Consider the following 20,579-nt stretch of genomic DNA (forward strand, 5'->3'; position numbering starts at 1 on the left):
CCTCTCATCTTTCTGTGAAACCAACAGCTGTTTTGAACTGAAAGTATCTTCATTTGCATTTCTGTTGTACTATGCATCAATCTATTTAGGTAGTTGTTCTTATAAAACAATAAACTTTATTTTGGACTGTAATACACTGGAATGAAATGAGTGGGTTTTAATTTAATTTAAACATGCATTTTTAAATGTCAAAAGAATATATTCTTCTCATATGAGAAGAGATCACCTCCAGCCTGGCAGACTTTTTATAAAGTTTTTGGGAAGCAACTTCACTTTGACAGCATTAGTAATGTTCAGATGATGACATTCTCCCATTTAATTAAGTGCATTATGTGGAATATACAAAAATGTGACAGTGTTCATCAAGATTTTCTGGTAGCAAAGTCTGACAGTACTATTGTTAAGTTGAAATTTTAGGTATTAAGTGGAAATCCATCAGCAAAATGCAATCAGTAGAAGTAGACTCTGTTGAGTAGAAAACAGAAGCTTTCTATATCATACTTATATTGTTATTCTTGAAGATGGTTCTAAAGCATCAGTCATCATATGGATTACAAAAATGGAGACCCAGATGCAAAGATATTGAGAGATCAGAAATGTTTAAGAATACTTTTACAGAGACTTTTAAGAAAATAGTTCATACTTATCCTTGCCAAGATTGCATTTTGGCAATATAGTATACATCCATTTAGATATTTTTTTTTCATGCTAGATAATGGAGGTTGTAGTTTGAGTTTTTTGAACACAATAATGCTTGGATGGCTATGTGACTGTCCTCTGCATAAACAGGTCTAGATCTGGGGTTTCCAATCGTTGGAAGAAATATCCATCTGGGTTCAGTTCCAAGTGGGGACAAAGACACTGGAAACATGGAGGCTGCTTGGAAAGATGGTTTAATGGTGGCCAGGATCACATGGCTTGAGATCCTGAACAGAAAAAAGGGCTGAGATCCTGTGTGCTCCCTGGTTTTATGCTTTTTCTGAGCTTTGACCTTTCTGGGGCACAGGAAGAGTATCCTGATTGGCTGTCAGACTCCCAGGGGGTGGGAGTCTTAGCTAATGTAGGTTGTCCCTCAAGCTTGCCTGAGCCTTGCTGGCTGATGTAATCTTCCCAGGTGCCATGTGGTGAACTGGGTAGATGCTAATCCTATCATGTCCTGTAGACAATGGACTGGCTCAGGCTTTAATGGCCCATTGACAAAGGTGGGGAGAATGAGTGAGCTTAGCTGAGGCTTTTAATGGCCCATTGACAAAGGTGGGGGGGAGTCAGGAAGCTCCTTTGTCTTTAAAACATGTTTCTCCATTTCTCATCCAGGGAAATATATTTTGCCTTTTAAAATATTTCCTAGAATATGTCATTCTTCTAGGAGGGGGGTGGGTGCTAAATTCCTACACAATCTTGGCAAATTTAAGCCTGGTGGACTTCAACTTCCAGAATTCCCTAGCCAAATTCCCCAGCCAGCAAAGCTAGATTCTGGGAGTTGAAGTCCACCAGGCTTAGAGTTGCCAAGGTTGGAGACCCCTGGTCTAGATAACTCTCGAGTTGATGATCAAACAATAAAGTGGGTAAAAGGGTTCCATCAAAGCTATATAATATATAACTACATGAAGTTTAGTGATAGTCAACAAATGCATTTCATTCATAAGTTCTAGACTGTATGATAGTTATGAAGAAAAAGTGAATGTAGGCAATATATTCAATTTTCTTTATAATACAGTGAAAGCTTGATAGAACTGATTATGCATGCAACAAACCCCATTTTGATTTGCAGTGCTTGCATACCTTTATTCTTATGCATATGATGCAAAATACATAATTTGGCATCATTAAATGATGTGATTTGCATCACTTTCATAATGATGTCATTAGACAAATGACATATTTTGCATTGTTGCCATGAAATACTCCTTGATTTGAGAGATTTTCCAAACAATGGAACCAATTGTCCACTGAGACTGTTAAAATGAGTTTTCAGTGCTTCTTCTTATTTCTTGAAATTGACAAATGCCTTATTAAACCTCATATACCCCTCTGTGCAAAAATATTCTTCATACTGAAAAAAGGATACTTGGATACTTTACAAATTGTGCAGTTGCACGTTAGATTTAAATGCTGTGTCTTTTTATGAAATAATAGAATGTAAGCTATTACAAATTTATTATAGCTTCACAGTTAATACAGTTTTGTAGCATTCACATACCCAATAACTGAAATGTTAAATGTATTTTGTTTACTTGATCTTCAAAGTGGCTTACATGTACTGCTCTGTATATGTTTACAGATCACACTTGATTAGTTTCAGAAGTAAGATTGTATTATGTACTTTCAGTCCATGTTCTTAACATGCTACAGTGCATTCATGATGTTGATAAAATACTGTAGTTCTTTTGTTATGAGATCAGACAATTATGAGAATTCACTATTTGAAAGAGAGAATATTTATCCACTCTGGATCTTTGTAGCAAAATAGCAAAAATTAGTATCAAATTAAACTGCCAATTTAAGAGGGGCAGGGGTGCATCCTGAACAGAATCATTTTTTATGCTAATTCTAGCAGAAAACTAGTAATAAAGAGTTACTGTGAAGATATATTTAGCCTTTGAAAAGGGTCTTCTAGTGTTAGTCCTGGGGCTTATAGAGAATCTGTTAACCCAGATATTTGGCAATGCTATATCACCTGATTTGGTCTTGTGTTGCAGTTTTAAGGGTACTGTTTTTACTGTATTTTTACTGAATTGACATTTATAAACAGTGAGTTTTTAATGGTCCCTCTTAGAGACTTGCTTTTAATTCTACAAAAGGGGAGTGCAGATATTACAAATGAAATACATAATAAAATATTACAGATGTCATAACTCTGACAGTTTATAAAGATTAATATTTTTATTTTTCAACATTACTTTCTAGGGTCAAATGCACTAGCAAAGGAGTTCTAGCGAGTCATTGTTTTATAGCTCAAATTCTAGATAGAAGCAGAAAAAAATACCGTAGAAGACCAAAACAACAAAACAAAACAAAACACTGGCTTATGGAGATAGAAGAGAACCAATTTATTACTGTGGTTAAGGTACCAGGCAAGAAGCCAGGAGACCGGTTACCAATCATATTTTAGGCACAAAGCCAGCTGGGTGACTCTGGGGCTGTCACCCATTTTAGCCATAGGAAGAAGGCAATGATAAACCACTTCTGGAAACCTTGACAAGGAAACAATAGGGACTAATCCAGGCAGTTGCCAGGAGTCAACAAATAAGTAAATGAGTAAATAAAATAAAGGAATAGAACTTAAGTGAGAGTACTCAGTGCACTGTACAAAACAAAGAGGTTTAGCAAATGAAAGCTGAGCTTGAGTAAGAAGATATGCTCTGGAAATTAGGAGAAGATCGGTGGAAATCATCTTAAGAGGAAAAAGTACAGCTGGAAGAACAAAGGACTAGAGTTCAGATTTGCTTACCAATTGCCCCGTTTAACGACTATTTGACATTACAATGGTATAATACCCCCCCAGCTTTGTGACCAATTCTTGCATTTGCAACCCTTACACCCAACAACAGTCACATGATTGTCATTTGTGTGCTTTGTGAGTGGCTTGTGAGAAGCAGAGTTAATGGAAAATGCGAAATTAAAATCATAAATCAAAGTCATGTGATGTTTTGCTTAACAACCACAGTGATTCAGTTAATGACTGAATGGGAAGAGAGGTTGTAAGTCAGCCACGGTTATGTGATTTTCTGCTTAGTGATTGCTAACTCCCAATTGTAGTTACTAAGTGAGGACTATCTGTAGTCCTTGGTTTATGACTGGTTACATAGCAACCATTCAAAGTTACAATAGACCCCCCAAAAATGGTATTTATGACCCAGATTTGAATTTGCAACAGCTTCCCCCTGTGTTCATGTGATTGCATTTTGGGTATTTAGCAACTGGCCTGCACTTATGAGTTTGCAGTATTCCACGGTCATAAGACTGTGAATTATGGTTTTTTTTTTTACCAGAAACTTGTTTCCTGCAAAAAAAAAAATCCCATTGTGGACAATGTTTCACTTAATGAGCATTAATTTATTTAAGAACCATGGTGATTTGCTTAATGACTGCTGCAAAAAATATCCTAAGATTGGATCACTCACTCACATGATGGCACAATTTATAACCATAATTAATTCCGGGCTGAATTATGGTCATAAATTGAGGACTACCTGTACTAGCAAAATCTTTGGTTTCAGTCTTATAGATTAGCATAATATATATTCCAATATGTTCAAAATCTTTAAGTACAGGCTCATCACAATGTTCTAGACATTACTTTTGTGGACCTATTTAAATATATTAGGTAGATTACTTGGGGTGCCATGCAGAAAATTACTTCATCTCTGCTTTCCTGAAGATGGCTGCTAGAATTTAATAGAGGTTTGCATATGTGGTGGCCATGCCTTAGTACCAGGAGCTCTTCTACAACACTGGTGAAATAAAAGCCAGAAAAAATGGTCCCTCCCTCCTTCTCTTCCATACTTACACTTGGAAGGAAAACGTGTTATTTTCAGGGAAGATAATATGTAGATACACTTAATAAAAGTCTTGTAATATTGGCTGTGGAAATAATAAACATGAAAAGCTTAGATTATTCAATATGTTATTATAAACTTTTGGGGGGTCTTTTGAGGCATGTATTTAGGAAATAAAGTAACAATGATAATTGTTCTTGGCCTGGTAGTTATATCTTGTCTAGGAATTGTAGATGCTATGGCTCATGATGTTCAAAGTTATGATGACGGGTGAGGAGGCTTATGAGTGGTTCTTTTAGCCTTGTGGCCATTGCAGCATTCCCACAGTAATATGATTGTAACTTGGGCATTTGGCAAACCAGTTTACAATTATGACATTGCAAACATCCTGTGATCACATGATCTCCATTAGCAACCTTCACCTCCACCTTCCAACAAGTAAAGTCAATTTGAAAGTTGGCCAGAGCTTGCAAATGGTGATTACCTGATCTCATATCTAATGACAGAATTTGGGGCAACTGGAATTGTCATTGTCAGTCAGTATGGTCACATGACATTGTACTTTACGATGGGTTGCTTAGCAATAGAGCTCCCAATTCCAATTACCATTATTAACTTACATTGTTAACAATTACAATTGTTAACTACTGAGGACTAACTATACAGTTGTCTGTGAAGTGGTTAAGTTTAATTAATATGCTAAGCCAAAACCAAACAAATCAGATATTGGATCAGTGTGGTATGTGAAAAGTATGATAAATGACTGTAGATTATTGTGTGTTGTTCAACTCCTAATTACAGCTTGTTCAATAAAAATGATTCAGCAAGATGTGAACAAAGTTCACATTTTAATTTGAAGTTTCTATATCAGGGGTCTCCAACCTTGGCAACTTTAAGCCTGGAGGATTTCAACTCCCAGAATTTCCCAGGCAGCAAAGCTATATCACTGATATAGCCCTGATCTATATCACTTCTACAATAATTCCTTAGCCACTCCAATATTTTGATTTTTTTCTGAATGGTTATGTTACTCCTGTTGTTGTGTAACTGGTGCTTTGGTTTGATATTCTTTCTTGATGTACTGAAGAATTATAAAATCAATTACAATTTTGACAATTTTGATAAGATGATAATTTATCCCACAGTGTTACCCTTGTTCTTGAATTATGACTGATATTGCTTAATTAAATGTTTTATTCATATGAATAACTTTCTATTCCATGTACTGTATGTTAGATAGACTTCATTCCTTGTGAACATTATTGCAGTTTCCCCCCTTTTCTGCTTGAGTGTGTTAATTCACTTGGTTTGAGCTGTGAGTAACCTGCCTCATGTATGGATGAGATTAACACAACCACAGTGAAATTATAGGATTGTAACTAAGTAGACCTGGCTTGTTTTGTAGTCACTGCAAAATGAGTGTGTCAGAACTGACTTTAACCTTTTCAACACCTGAGGCAAAAAGGTTGAGTAGTCCTATTGTATGGTTGCAGAGAGCATCCTGTTTCTATTACTGCTGAGGTAACCTTTGCACCCAAAGTTTCTGATCACTGCTGTCTGATTCAGATATGGATGTTGCAAGAAAATATATAATCCTTCACTGTCCTATACTATTGCTGCACTGAAATATTACCCTGAGGTAATGAGGCAGGATAATGAGGAAGCAAAAAACATGCAAAATTTAGTATTTGGCATATAAATATTCTACAGTGGTTGTTACTTGGACATTGAAACAACCACACAAGCCATTTTTAACACATTTCAGCATGCCAGATGCCATCATGGAGGACGTATTTCTTGAAACTGAATATTTCTTGATTCGGAAATGTGAGTGTGTGTGCCTCTTCTGCACATACGCAGAGGGTCAAAAACAGGACGTAATGATGTCCTGGTGGGTAGATGGAGCCTCCTGCTGCCAGCCCTACCGGCTCACGCAAGCTGGATAGATCCACCTGGATTTCACTGCTGAGTCAGAGTCCCATGCAGCTGGGACAAAAATGTATCACAACTCTACCTTATTATATGGATAAAATAGTTCTAAATAAAGTAATGAAAAATGTGGCTTTAGCTACTGTGCCATTCTTCCATAACAGTTGAAGTATTGTTAGGTGTACTGCTGTCATCCCAAATGTATTGTGTAGACCTAGGAGAGTATGCTACCTTCTCTGCCTCATTTTTCCTTAGGAAGGTTGACCTTGGGCCTAATTCCCTTTCACATAAAAATCTACATTTCAGTAGACTTCCTGGCTTGTAGCTATCCCTTCAAGATGGCAAAATAAATTTTAATGCATGTTTCCCAATATTTACAGTTAATCATCCATAGATCTGATGCTTTTACTACAGCAGCTGGGAGCCGGCAGGGGGGGAATATGAAATCTGTGGCTATATTTAGATATTTTTCCCTAGTCCATTGAAACTTTTACAATAGCATTTCTGTTTATTTGATTTATGCCTCCCTTTGGCTCCCCTGCCAATATTGTTTGGTGCTTTATGTCAGACTTAGGCCTTTCGCAGTATGTACTGCCTGTTTCCCCACTTGTTCTATCTTGCAGGCAAGTCCCAAAGAGATCTCATTTATTTTGTGCCTTAGAAAGAGGTTGCTTTGTTGACAGCATAATTTAAAGAGATATATGGATGACTGAGAAATCATTTGCCCAAATTTGGCCAGATGTTTTTTAGACATGACTGGAATTACATTGCCCTTGTCTGCAGGGCCAGGCAATATTAATGTCTCAAAACTTCAACTGCTCATGGACCCCAACTCCTGCCTTTGGTTTTTGAAGATGCAAATGTGTTATCATTTGGCATGTAACTTCAACATTTCCATTTTTAATTTTTTACTGTTTTAATACATCTAACAGTTGAGACCCACAAATAGGATTCTTTAAATTTTCACTGTCACCTGCCGTCACTTTCGAAGTATCACAACTGAGCCATCATATTGTAATACAGCTTTATTTATAACTTCATTTCATGCTGAATTAGTATTTATATACAGTGCCTTCCTGTAAATCACTTTGCCCCGTGTAGAAAATGGATGTTGCAATCAATTGCCTTGCTCCATATTTCTAAATGCTTGTATAATGGATGGATTACACTGGCATGCACCCATCTCACTGGCACATCTGTCATCTCAGCTTCTGGATTGCATCAATTTGTCAATTTTAATCAACTTTCTAAAGTCAGCATAAATTGTTGAGTTTAGAAAATGTGACACATTTACCCTACTTATTATTTACTTTGGCACCGCGTTTGCCTAATTGAAGTCTTGAACAACATGGAAGGAACTAGAGTGTTACCAGTGGGACGTTAATGAGCAGGCATGACTAACGTTCTGTCTGAATTTTTCTATGCATCAGAACTAAGAGCAAGGTCAAAATAGTTACGTATCCATTAGCCAATGGGATTTAACATTCCTGATAATTAGTTTTTCATTTAGTACAGAAATTGGGATGAAAATTGTTCTAAGGCTAATCAAATAAATAAAAATAAAACAGATTTTAAGGAATTGAATCCAACAGTTGAATGATCTCTGGTGCCTACTACTGGTCTTACTTATTATTTACTTACAATTAATTAATTAATTAATTAAATTTCTCCCTCAAAGAGATAGAACTCATGGTACATGGCCACCCAATTCACACATAGATTACTCAGGTGGCTTACAACATTTAAAAATCCACACATAAAAATCTCACCCTACCCATCCATGGCCCCAGCAACACAATCAAATCAACCACTTGATCAGCTCCATCTCCATCCGTGGTCCCCAGGCCCACTGACAAAATCAGATTTTTAGGGCCTTTTGGAAATGCAACAAGTGGAGGCTAAGTTTACCTAGGGGGAAATGATGCTCCATAAAGAACGGGTGGCCATCGAGAAGACCCTTTTTCATGGTCCCACTAGGTGTACCTCCCTAATCAATGGGACCCAGAAGATACTCTGCCCTCTTGTTCTGGTGGGCCAGGTGGATATAATAGGGGAGAGGCAATCCTTCAAACCCCTGGCACCAAGCCTTGTAGTGTTTTAAAAGTGGTAACCAGCAAGCATTGTACTTTTTTTAAACTGAACATTTGTTTTATGGGTATGTGTGCATGCTGATGTATTCTGTTTAGGATTGATAGGTAGCTGTACAGCAATATCAGTAAAAATTGTATGCATATCTGTGATATCCAAGTCTCTCTATGCATTATTGACATCAGTGAGAAATATTAAATAAATTAATAAAATGAAAACAATTGCATTTCTGACTTATGCATGAATTCAACCTGCATAGCTTTCAGTGTCATATTGTATGTGTGTGCATACATATAAAAGCTCTTTCTGTTTAAAATTTCTATTCTCATAATGACTCCAAATCCAGAAAGCACATTGGAGATACAACTTCTGGTATCTCTGGCATTATTGTTTTTCAACTCTCCTAATAAATACTTATATATTGTTGAGGAAGGCGATACAGGATTCTAATTCTAATATAATAGCCCTGCTAAAATTGATGGTTCAGACACAGGATGTCATAGAAAGAAAGAAAAATACATGTTGGTTGCAGTTTAAGAATTGGTTTGTTTATTTTGGGCCAGCAAGCTTGGTGAACTAAGCCACTATAGTTTGTGAACCATGATTTATGGTGAAGAGCCAGTCACTAGTATTTTATTTAACTAATGACAGTTAAAGAAGCTATGGAACGTATAAACCTAGTCTGCCTTGGCTGATGGAACTAGAAAGCTGACACTGAGTTATGAAACTAAGAATGGCCATTCTGGTTAAATCTTGGAAAGACTAATAGGGGTGTATACTAGCCTGGAAGTTTTTTTTAAAAAATGGCCCCAAAGAAGACTCTGTGGTCTCTTCCCATAATCCTAAAAGCTTTAACCAAAAACTTTCTACTATTGACCTCACCCCATTCCTAAGAGGAGCATAAGGGGCGTGCATAAGCGCACAAACGTGCCTACCGTTCCTGTCCTATTGTTTTTTTCTTCTTCTTCCTATATATATATATATATGCTGATACCTCCTAATATTTACTCATATATATGTTTATATACTATATAATCTTTTTATATGATGTTGTGACAAAATAAATAAATAAAATAAATAAATAAAGGCAATACCAAACCACTTCTGTATTGTTTCCAGAAAACTATCTGTATCAAGTTCAGCTCAACTTGAAGGAGATTTTACCTTTTTCTTTAAATTTTGTGCAGGTTATGCTGATAAAAGAATTGTTGACAAATGTCCAGCATGACTCTTTAACCATTCTGCTGACTTGCATAAGCATTGTTCACTTGAGCAAGTCAGCTTGTGTTATCTCTGTGATCTATAGATTACCCGAAATGTCAAACTTCATAAGGACTTTTCCCCTTATTACATTATTACAGCTACCAGATTTGAGCTGCAGCAAACCAGATGATTACTAGAAAGTGCAGAGATACAGAATGCTCTAACTCTTCACCATTGTTTGATGACTGTCCCGATTTTTACAGTCTAGATCGGGGGTGTCAAACTCACGTTGTCACGGCATCGTCACATGATGTATCGGGACTTTTTTCCCCTTTGCTAAACCGGGCGTGGGTGTGGCCAGCGCGTGACGCATCCGGCCCATGGGCCGGGAGTTTGACAGCCCTGGTCTAGATGATTAATTAGCTTTCATTGTTCTGAATGCAAAGGATATTTGAAGTGAGATACTTGGTGACACAAGTACAAATTTTAAAATAATAGAATTCAAAGGAAATCTCTTCACCATAATAATGAAAGAATGCTTTAATTGTCAGGTTTTGGTAGGTTGTTTCCCCCCCCCCCCAAAATACCGATAGTCATCAGAGTACTCTAATCCTGACTGATCTAATCCTCTTGTCATCTTTTTTCTTCAACTCCAGGCAAATGTGTAAAGAATTTACTGATCTTTTGGCCCAAGACCGGACACCCATTGGCAATAGCCGACCAACCCCCATCTTGGAGCCAGGGATCCAGAGTTGCTTGACTCACTTCAGTCTCATCACTCATGGCTTTGGCTCCCCAGCCATCTGTGCTGCCCTGACTGCTCTCCAGAATTACCTGACGGAAGCTCTCAAAGGCATGGACAAGATGTTCTTGAACAACAACTCTGCTAACAGGCACACTTCTGGGGAAGGACCAGGTAGTAAAACTGGAGACAAGGAAGAAAAGCACAGAAAATGAAAAAGAGAGAGAGAGAGAGAGAAAAAAAATCAGAAAGCAAGCTAATGAAAATTGGGGGTAAAACAGAAAAAAAAGGAGAGATTGAGAGCGATCCTTTGGGAGGAAAAACATTTAATTTTAGCTTTAAAATATTGGATTGGGTTTTGGAAGAATTACGCTAGGTAGGTCACATCTGCAAATAATTTTAAAAAGAAAATAAGGTCAGAGGCGCACAGTGGAACAGGAAGAGTGGCTCAGTGGCTGTGGCAAAGGAACTTTTGAAGATAACATCCAGGATTTTCCACTTCTGTCATCCCACAATACTTTTTTAAAATAATTTTTGGTGGGGATGAAATTATAACAGATAAAAGCAATCAATAATTTATTGGAAGAATCATTTTGATAACGTTGCTATGTTGGCCGAGGTACACAGTCTGTTTCTGTATTATTACTATTTTAAAAAACCTATCTAAAGTAGAAAGAAAAACCTAAGGGATGGATATATTTTATATTGGACTGTCCCATTCAGAGCAAGTTTCCTGATTTTGTGCAAATTTTTTGCTGTTCTCTCTTTGTGTGGTCTGAATAACTGGGCCTCATATTGGTCAGTAGCATTTGGCCAAAATATTTCCTAATAATGGAAAGAAAGGGGGAAATCTGGGTCTGTCCAAACTATGAGTCATTAAGAAGAATTGTTAGTAACTACGCGCAGAGATGATGGGTTCAGACTGTGAAAATGTTAAAATGTAACCAACTACAGTATATGGATGAGTAAGTGGAAGAGCTAATGGATTGCTCTCAGGTGCCTCTGCTTGCTCTGGATACCTACCTAAAGTGTTAATCAAAAGCTGCCCACTTAACATATTTAATCCTGAAACTTGGGGGCTGCAAATAATCATTTTTTTCTATCCATAAGGATGTGTATAATTTGTGTATATATGCTCCATTAAGGTATTGGATTGGATCCAGACTTGGTCATATTTGGAAGAGACCCGTTGTAATCAAAATTAGCCATTACTAACTTTAGATCTACAACTCAGCATGACTAAGTCTGAAACCAAATAACTGACCATGAGAGTCAACCCTTTGTTTCATAATAAAATATGCCTATCATGAAGTAAACATTTTCATGAAGTTGTACCTGTGGAAAAAACGTTGCACAGGCATGCAACAACTGTGAAGAACAGGAAAGCGAAAAGGAACATTTCTTTTTTGTGGATAGATATAAAGATCAACATGCCTTTTCTTTTCAATTGCAACTTTTTTCATAACTACTGTTGTACGGAGGGCAAATGTTACTACTGAACTGGCCCTGTGCCTGAAACTGGTAATCTTTATTCCTAGTTCGTTTGATAAAAAATTTCTAAAATACACATGGAGCTCTCACCTGGAACACTACCTTTTACATTTCTATGAAATAACTTGTCCTATTGAAGGGGAGGGCTCGCAGTGCCCCACAAGAGGCACAAATGAAAGTGTGTGCTATAAAAGTGAAAATCCATGTATGGAAGAGATTCATGTATGCATTGGAGTGCAGTTAGGCCTCCTAGACTGGGAACAGTAACAGTAGAAGATAAGGTCACAGATAATGGTATCAATCTGTACATTTTTATACTAAAATTTGAGCAATGACTGCCTCTCTTTAAAATGTCTCAGATCACAGCCACACTCTTTGTTCTTTGAAAGAAATGTTAATAAGAAGAATGTCTTGATAAGTATGTTAAACCTTCTCAGGAGTATGCACCTTTTTAATTTTCTTCTGTTTCCCAAAGCTTTGCCCGCTTGGCTTATGAGCTTCTTCAAAGAGGACTAGAGCTCCGTACACATTTCATCAGGTACTGAGATGAAAATCCACAATTCTGACACTTTTCCTTTTCAAATCAAAGTCAGTTGTTTTGGAATTCTGCAGGTGTACTTCTTTAAAGAAGCTCAAAGGGAATAGATTAAGGCTTCACTAACTAAGCAAGTGATGCTGATTTAGAAGCAAATACTATGTCCTCCAAAATTATATATATTAAAAAAAAGAATTGGGAGGTGGGGCAATAGTGTTTGATGCACAGAGCAAAAGCAGATTTGTTAAATATTACCTTCTCTAAAAGAGGAAATATAAGAATCATGGTTCATTATTAAATTAGTATCTAAATTTAAGGAAATCAGTTTCCCCTTGTTATCAAAGGAGTGTTGCAAATTTTGACTTGGAAGACAAATAGTTGTCTTGACCCTGGGGTGGAAGAGGAGGAATTGGCCATTTTCCAATAACTTGCAGTGATTAAGTATAAATTACATTTTTAAAAAAAAACATTTAACTCCTTTTTTGGAGTAGGTAGGAAAAGAAACCACCCTTAAGGGGAAAATGAATGTCACCCTGCATGTTATCACTTTGCAAAGGTTTTGTTGGTATTTCATGCATTTTGAAAGATTGTTTCCCTTTGTCACAACAGCTTGTGTCTATGCTTCATTTTGGCCTCACATACTGAATTCATTCTAGAAGATGAGAATAGGATAAAGATGTATTATGCCTGCCACCCTGATCCTAAACACATTATATGGCTGTAAGTTCCATTAATTTTGGTGGAATTTAATTCCACTTAAGGGAACATTGAAGGCTTGGGTCTATGGCTAATCATCCATGCGGAAGTCAATTTTTTATTTGAAATGCAGTTTTCAAATGCTATTTGGGTACTTGCAGTTTTCAATAAAAGTTAGATCATTTCACACTATAAACTGGGATCACATAATACAGCAGTGGTTAATGTTTCATTTGAAGCAACTGCACATATTATATGCCAGAGAGTTGCATCTTTTGCAGCATTTATACAGATATATTTCAATGTGCAGATGCTTGAAATATTTTTAATTTATAATTATCAGTACTTTTTCCATATAGGAAGCTATATACCATAAATGCTAAATTATGTATTGTGCATTTAAAAGATGACCCTGTGATTCCTAATTCCCAACCAAGCCAATTTAGAAGTACTTAAAACTATTGTTTCACATTGAATGATTTTGGTGTCATGAATTCACCTTTTTGTTTGTTTTTAATGAGACAAATTCCCAAGCTCTTAAATAGGACTTGTCTATGGACATCTTAAGGCACCATTTTTGAGTATATTTATCTAGGCAGGAAAGTTCATCAATCTGTGGAGCTTCCATCCATATGTAATATCTAACTACTAAAATTGCAGTTCTATTGAGTTTAATAGGAATTGATTTAATGCCAACTATTAGTTCAGTTGTGGGAGAAGCTCTGAATTCTGTTCTTAATTCATACCTGTCCAATTTCAGTGATATTTTAGGAGGATGAATGATTAAGCACAGTATTTCTACAATAAGATTGTGATCATGGCTATTGCAGAACTTGAAAAATATTAACTAACTTCCATATGACATTAATTCATTTTAATTAGGAATATAGTAAAAACAATAGTTATGAAGTCAACATACTTTTTATTTTTTGGAGAGTGATATTATCTTAGTGTAGCAGCCATTCTATTTACTTGAGGAAAAAGATATTGGTTCATTTTTGCTGTCTTTAGTTCTAGTTTTTTTAAGCTGCCCAATTTATCTAGGCAATTAACAGTTAATATATTAAATATTGTGGTTTAATAGGAACTGTCCCTAAGGAAAAAGACATGTCTTCATCATGAAACACAGTAAAGTCAAAACTGCAGTTCCATCTACCCAGTTTGCTACATTTATTTTTCAGAGAATCGAGTATATGTTTGACTTGATCCTATTAAAGCCAATGGAATTTAAATGTGCTTAATATTGACTGGATTATATAGCATACTTTTAAGATAACTTCGTTTATATGACATACTTTAAAATTGTATCTTGCTTGTATGTCTTGTCCATTCCAGTATCCAGAAAGAAAGAAGAAAGGAAAGACAATGGATCTTTATGTTCATACTATTTTAGAGGACACTTTATGGTATTTGAAGGCAATCGCAGTATTGATTGCTTTTCTATTTTCTCTGAATTTAGGCTTTCTTGGCGAATTTTATAAATATAGCAAGTTCCCTTTTGCAAAATAAAAATAATTTACTATTCGTCCTGTTGATGTGAACATGAAAGATCCAAATTGAATTAACATTAAAAAGGCCTACTGAAAAAATATTCCATTAATTAAAATTCAACTGTTTGTGCCTAAGATACAGATTATCATTAAATTAAACAAGACATTGAGGCAGAAGAATTGAAAAGTTGAACAGCTAATCAGGAGATATTTTTCTCTTAATAGACACGTTACTGAATCACCTGCCTTTTACTTTTAAATGCTGCTAAAGTTTGTTGCATAACAACCCAGAGAAACCTGATTTGCTGTTTTAGAATAAAATTTGAAAGATTATTTGGGTATGGGAAGACAAATTATTATTTAGCTTTAAAGAGCAGGTGGTTAGAGGCATTATTTGGTAAGCGTGTCCCAATCTCAGCTTGCTGACCTTCAAACTAATTGTGTGTATGCATATGAACGACAGAAGGAAATAGAAAGAAATGCCAGTGGTTTTACTGGATAGGGTCTTCTGCCCCAATAACTTGTTAACTATTCCAGGAGAATATTCTTTCACAAGGTGTTTTGTTTTGTTTTTTTGGTATCACCAACAGATTCTGTGACCCTGCAGCAGAATGCACAAATGGATTGAGCAGTATTGTCTACACACTGATTGGCATCTTCATATTTTCAGAGATACATTTTGTGCAATCCATCCTTTGCTATGCCAAGCCCTACTCTTCCCCCATCTCTTATTTTTGGTAATTTTATTCCTCATCCCATCAGTGTTTCTAGAAGCCAATAATCTACTTTTAAGGTTTTTTTTTCTTAAAGAGCTTTGTAAATTACTCAAGTATATAAAAAATTGGCTGCCCATTCTACTGTTACATCACAGATGCAGGACCCAACTTTTTCTTGAAGTAATGTATTAAAATATTAGTCATCAATACAGTCTTAAAAGTAATTGATGCCATTTAAATCTCATGAATAAGATTAATTTATGAGTGAGATAAATTTATGAATCAATGATACCTTGGTCAAATAAAAATAAAACAGCATTTCTCACTTTTCTAAACCCTGTAAAACCATATAACATTTAAGCACTACCTATACAGTTTCACTACTGATCTTTAGAATTACATCATAAAGTCAATGCACAAAATTTTGTCTTACATAGTACTTTTGTACTGCGTCCCCTGCTTAAAGGGCAGTATTGTATTACTGGATGAAACAGTTTGGTATCCCCGTGGACTGCAGTTGTAGAAAAAGCATCTTTGATCAAAACTCTTTAAAATGTCTGAGGAAAACTGAATGTTTTGTTTACATGGGGAAAAGCATAGCATTGTCATTTTAATTCATTTAATTTCCCCACTATTATTGCAGGATTGGAGGTGAAGGAATGAAGTTCTTGTTGCAGCTATTACCTAAATAGGAAGAAACAAATTTGCAGTATCATTAAAAGTAGCCCATAATATAATCCTTAGCAGAAGAAGCTATTTGAAAATTCCTGTGTATCAAACTGCTATAAAAGAGTCTAGTAGGAGAAAATTAGCAATTCTAAATTCAGAGAAAATTCTGTTGAAAAATAATATAGTTATTGAGATTATATACATTTGTGGCAGTCAAAAGCAGGTTTCTACTACTGTTGGTTCTCTTGCCATTCATTTCTGTTCTTCGATGAGAATGTGAATTTTTCCCATTCTCTGCATTGTGATGCTTCATCTACTGCACTTACTGGAATTCTTGTAAGCAGCCATTAAAGGCACAAGATTTTTGACAGACAAGAAGATACAAACTGAATAAGAAACCAGTGTTCAGACTTTTCCATTTTAGGCTCTTTTGCTCAGTCAGTGGAGAAGGGTAAATTAAACTGTATTTTAAAGGGTAAAAAACAGCATTCCACCAAAGACTGTGACCTGCAATAGATCACAGTCTTTGGTGGAACAGATCCTCCCAGGCATAGAAATGATGTGAGGCTTTACCAAGGGCTCCGCCAAAGTCACTTGAAATAAAGTAATTACTTCCCTCTGTAACAATCCAATTGTTAAATCAACCTTATTCTCCATTATTATAGAATTAAGATTGGCTGCTACTTTGTTGTATCACTTAAAAGCTAAATTTGGAACACACTGACACATACTTTGCCCAACACTGTACCCAGGCTTTTGTGCTTCCTGCACATCTTGTTCTATGCTTGGAAATTGTTCTCCTTTGTTTAAATATTCTATTGTATATGAATAAATACACATATGGCTGCAGTAGCTTTGTTATAACACACATACACACCCAAATTTAAAAGAGAGACTACTGGTAGTTGTTCTAAAGCCAAACAGGTGTGCTATTGTCGGGTAATTTGAAATGTCCCTTTACATAGCTCTCCAATTCTGACAAGTACAATTAGTACAGTTACAGTACAGTCAATGGCACTGCTGGCAAGAGCTGATAGAGTGGTCAATACTATCTGCAAAGCTACAAGGTATTATTACTCAGGAATCTTATTTCTGATAGTTACCACTCTGGTTCTCAGCTACATGAAGTAAGAATTGATGCTATGAATAGCAGAGGTTCTTGGCACCTGTTGTTTCTTCTGGCTGTCAGTAGCTTCACATTCAACAGGTGCAACTTTTCCTATTACTGTCTTCTGGCCAGTTTTGCAGTAGATGAAGTCTCTGAGCCACATAGTAATAGAATCGCCTTACTGGAAACATTGTTTGATTTCTGGAGTAATTTAGAGAGGAAGGTTGCATTAGTCATGAGTATTTAAGACCTGCATCTTAAGGAAAATGGTTTGAGAGGGAATTTCTGAAATGTGTTTTAAATGAAACTTTCTTTCACTTTAGGTTTAGTATATTGGTGGACAAGTATGTGATAATTTCTCACATCAGGCTTCCTTTAAATGAAACCAGCAATCGTGAAAGAAAGGACTCTTTGACTCTTTCCCTTGGGGTGGTTTCTCTTTGAAATGGCCTCCTTTTGCTTTCTGTCCAAGCTCTCTATTGCAACCACTTTGGTACACCTGGGGAAAAAACTACATGTTATTGTAAGGTATATCCCATAGACACGGAAGGAAAATGGGAAAGTACAACTTCCCTATGGCCAGGCTGGCAATCAGTCTTAGTGAAGGAAAGATCTGAATTCATAGCTTTCTCTTTTCACCTTTGGCTCAATCAATTCATCCAGTTAGCTGGCTGAGTTCTCAGCAGTTTTCCAGTGGCAGGGGGCAATACATCACCCTTGAGATAGTAATGGAACGACAATGGCAGCATTACTGGTAGGGAAGGACAATGGAACTGTAGCAATTCAAGACATTTCAAAGGGAATGTGTGTGTGGGGCCAGAGGAATGAATCATCACCCAACCCTAAATCCCTCCCCCAAAACCCTGAATGATCACTGGTGATCTAAAGAATACTTTGGGAAAACAGTGTCTTCTGTTGACAATTTAAAGGCATCCTCCCATTCCATCCTAGCCCCCTCTTTTCTGCCCGATTATCTACTTAAATTTTCAGTAAAAGAAGAGCTGCCAAAGTGGTAGGGATAACTATCCACTGTGGAACAAACTAGCTGCTAAATCAATTACAAGCATCTTGCTCTAGAGTTGCTTATTAGACCAAGGTGTGATCCCTGCTCTTCCACTGGATTTACCTTAGAGGCATTTCCATGTATTATTAAAACCTTTGTCTTTCTTTTGCTGAGTGGTAATAGAAGTAATGGAGTGGGGGATTCTTACAAACATATTGTTAAATCAAATATATAGCTGGTTGAAAAAAATCTGGACAATGCCTAGATGGCAGCAGAGTTACAATAGAGATTTCTTAGCTATTTCTTCCATGTAGTGGATTTTTGTTACCCAGAGTGTCTCTAAGGGAGTCTCCTCCTTTTTCCAATGATGATGATATGTCTTCAGCACTGAATGCCTCCCCTTTTTTTGTGGGACAGCTCTGACTAAAATTTTCCACCCTTCTTAAAAGCAACTTATCTGCAATTAACAACTTAATGCTTTAATTGCACTGATGTATGTTCTCGGCCATATGTTTATTAAAATATAAGTGTGAGTGTATGTTTTCCAATACTGGTATTTGTTTTCTCCAATTTTCTATCTTATGTTTTTTTAAAGAACATTTAAAATGAACAATGATGTGTGCTGAGAAAGAAAACATGGGTGACTAAAAGCCTGGGCCGTGTAACCCCTTGCCACCCACCCGTTCTATGAAACCCATTCTAGGAAAGTTAAACCCTTGTGAGTGTAGAAGGGAATCTGTGCTCCCACCGTGAATTTTTAAGAACTGAGGACTCAAAGAGTAAAGCTAAAATTAGGCAAATTCTTAAACAAAAAATAAGACTGGGAAATCAATTACATTCTCTTTTTATGTTATCACAAAACATTTAAAACAGTAAAACTGACTCCTATTCTTGAATAGTCTTTTCATTAACAGTGGGAAAAAAAATATATCAATTGTTTTAGGGGTCTCTTCCAGAAAAGTAATGGGGTGGGTTAAAAAAATGGGAAAGGTATTCAATGATGAGTTTGTATATATTTATTTATGCTTAATTTAATGGGATTGTGTAAATACAGCAAGCAAGTAGTTTGGGGATTATTTATCTGTGACTATACCTCTGTGAATGGGTGGGGAATTTAAATCTTGGGAGGGTTGAGATCAAATAGAGAAAAAGACAAAAAAAAAATTACAAGCGCTTGATACTAGATAGTACCCAATCTGATTTTTTTTTTCATTCTTTATCGACAAACTGTTATGGTAATGGGTAGAACTTGGTTTCTTGTCCAGTGATGACCTGATTTACATAAATAAGAAGAATAAAAAGATTGTTGTGTTTTGTTGTATTTTCCTCTTCAGATTTTTCCCTCTCTCTTTTTTAACAAAAAACCAAAACAAAACATTGGTGCTGCTTCAGTGCTGAAGATGGATTTACTTCTGCAGCCGAGAAAACAAACAAAAAAGCTTTCCCATTCTGGGCTACTGGGAAATTCAGGACCTGGTTCTACGGTGAAAACAAAAACAAGCAAAATAATAATAATAATAAACGTTGCTTCTCAGAAGTGTTTGGCCATTTGACTTTGTCTGAGCTTGCTGACCGTCTCCCCCCACCCAAGCAGCCTCCCCTTTCCTTTTTTTTTTTCTTGACGAGTTTCTGCGTCCGCACCACCGCCCAGGTGTGCGAGGACCCAAGACAGGGGTCGGGGGCGGCGATTATCCGTGCTCCGAATCCCACAGTCCCGTCGCCTTGTCAGCCAAACCCGCATTTACAGGCAGCCGCAGCCGGCTCCTTTTGTTAACCGCTCTGAGAGTTGTCAGCCTCTTGCTGCAGAAAACGCAGGCTGTCCCTCGAGTCGAGTCTTTATTAAGGGAGGACTTGCTCCACCCCCAACCAAGTTTTAAGTGCGACCCGGTCCACCTTCTCAAATGGCTACACGGTAGAGCCTATGAACTGAATGCTGAAAACAAAAACACGGAGAGTGGGAATATTAACGGAGTTGGGTTATACACAGGCATTTTGACTGCATTGGATTTTTGCCCCATCTCTGGGAATGAACTTGAACTTGATGCCTGTCACTTAAATCCAGTTGGGGAGCTTGGCGGGACCGCCTTGACAAGCCTGTTGTGTCGCCTGAGCTCCAGCAAGGGAACAAAACCTCCGGCCGAAGGGCTTGTGGAGGCGATTGGGGGTGGGGGAAGGAAGATAAGAACCCGAATTTAACCTTGTTTACTTTCTGCAGAGCCCAGCTTTGAATCGAAGCGAGTGACGCAGGAGTAATTCCAACTGAGTTCGATTAGTTTTATTCCCAAAACTGGAATCGTTTGGATTTTTTTTTCAGTAGATGGGAATAGGATTGAACACCTTGTTAGAGCAATCCTTTATTGCGAATTTAAAGGCGTTGGATTCTCTGGAATTGACACCTGCGCCAAGATGC

General features: G+C 36.8%; 1 protein-coding gene across 13 annotated transcripts in view; it reads left to right on the forward strand.

Annotated features, from left to right (window-relative positions):
* Nucleotides 1-19,706, forward strand: part of TFAP2B (transcription factor AP-2 beta) — a 66,036-nt gene extending 46,330 nt beyond the window's left edge. For 5 of the 13 annotated variants that reach the window (XM_058182768.1, XM_058182812.1, XM_058182785.1 and 2 more), the window contains exons 8-10: nt 10,376-10,635; nt 12,428-12,490; nt 15,264-19,470. In XM_058182768.1, the coding sequence (XP_058038751.1) occupies nt 10,376-10,635; nt 12,428-12,468 (301 nt within the window). In that variant the 3' untranslated portion in view covers nt 12,469-12,490; nt 15,264-19,470. The other 8 variants (XM_058182775.1, XM_058182833.1, XR_009155049.1 and 5 more) reach the window with 7 other exon arrangements.
* The last annotated feature ends 873 nt before the right edge of the window (nt 19,707-20,579 follow it).

Source organism: Ahaetulla prasina, chromosome 1, assembly GCF_028640845.1.
Source record: "Ahaetulla prasina isolate Xishuangbanna chromosome 1, ASM2864084v1, whole genome shotgun sequence".
NCBI lineage: Eukaryota > Metazoa > Chordata > Lepidosauria > Squamata > Colubridae > Ahaetulla > Ahaetulla prasina.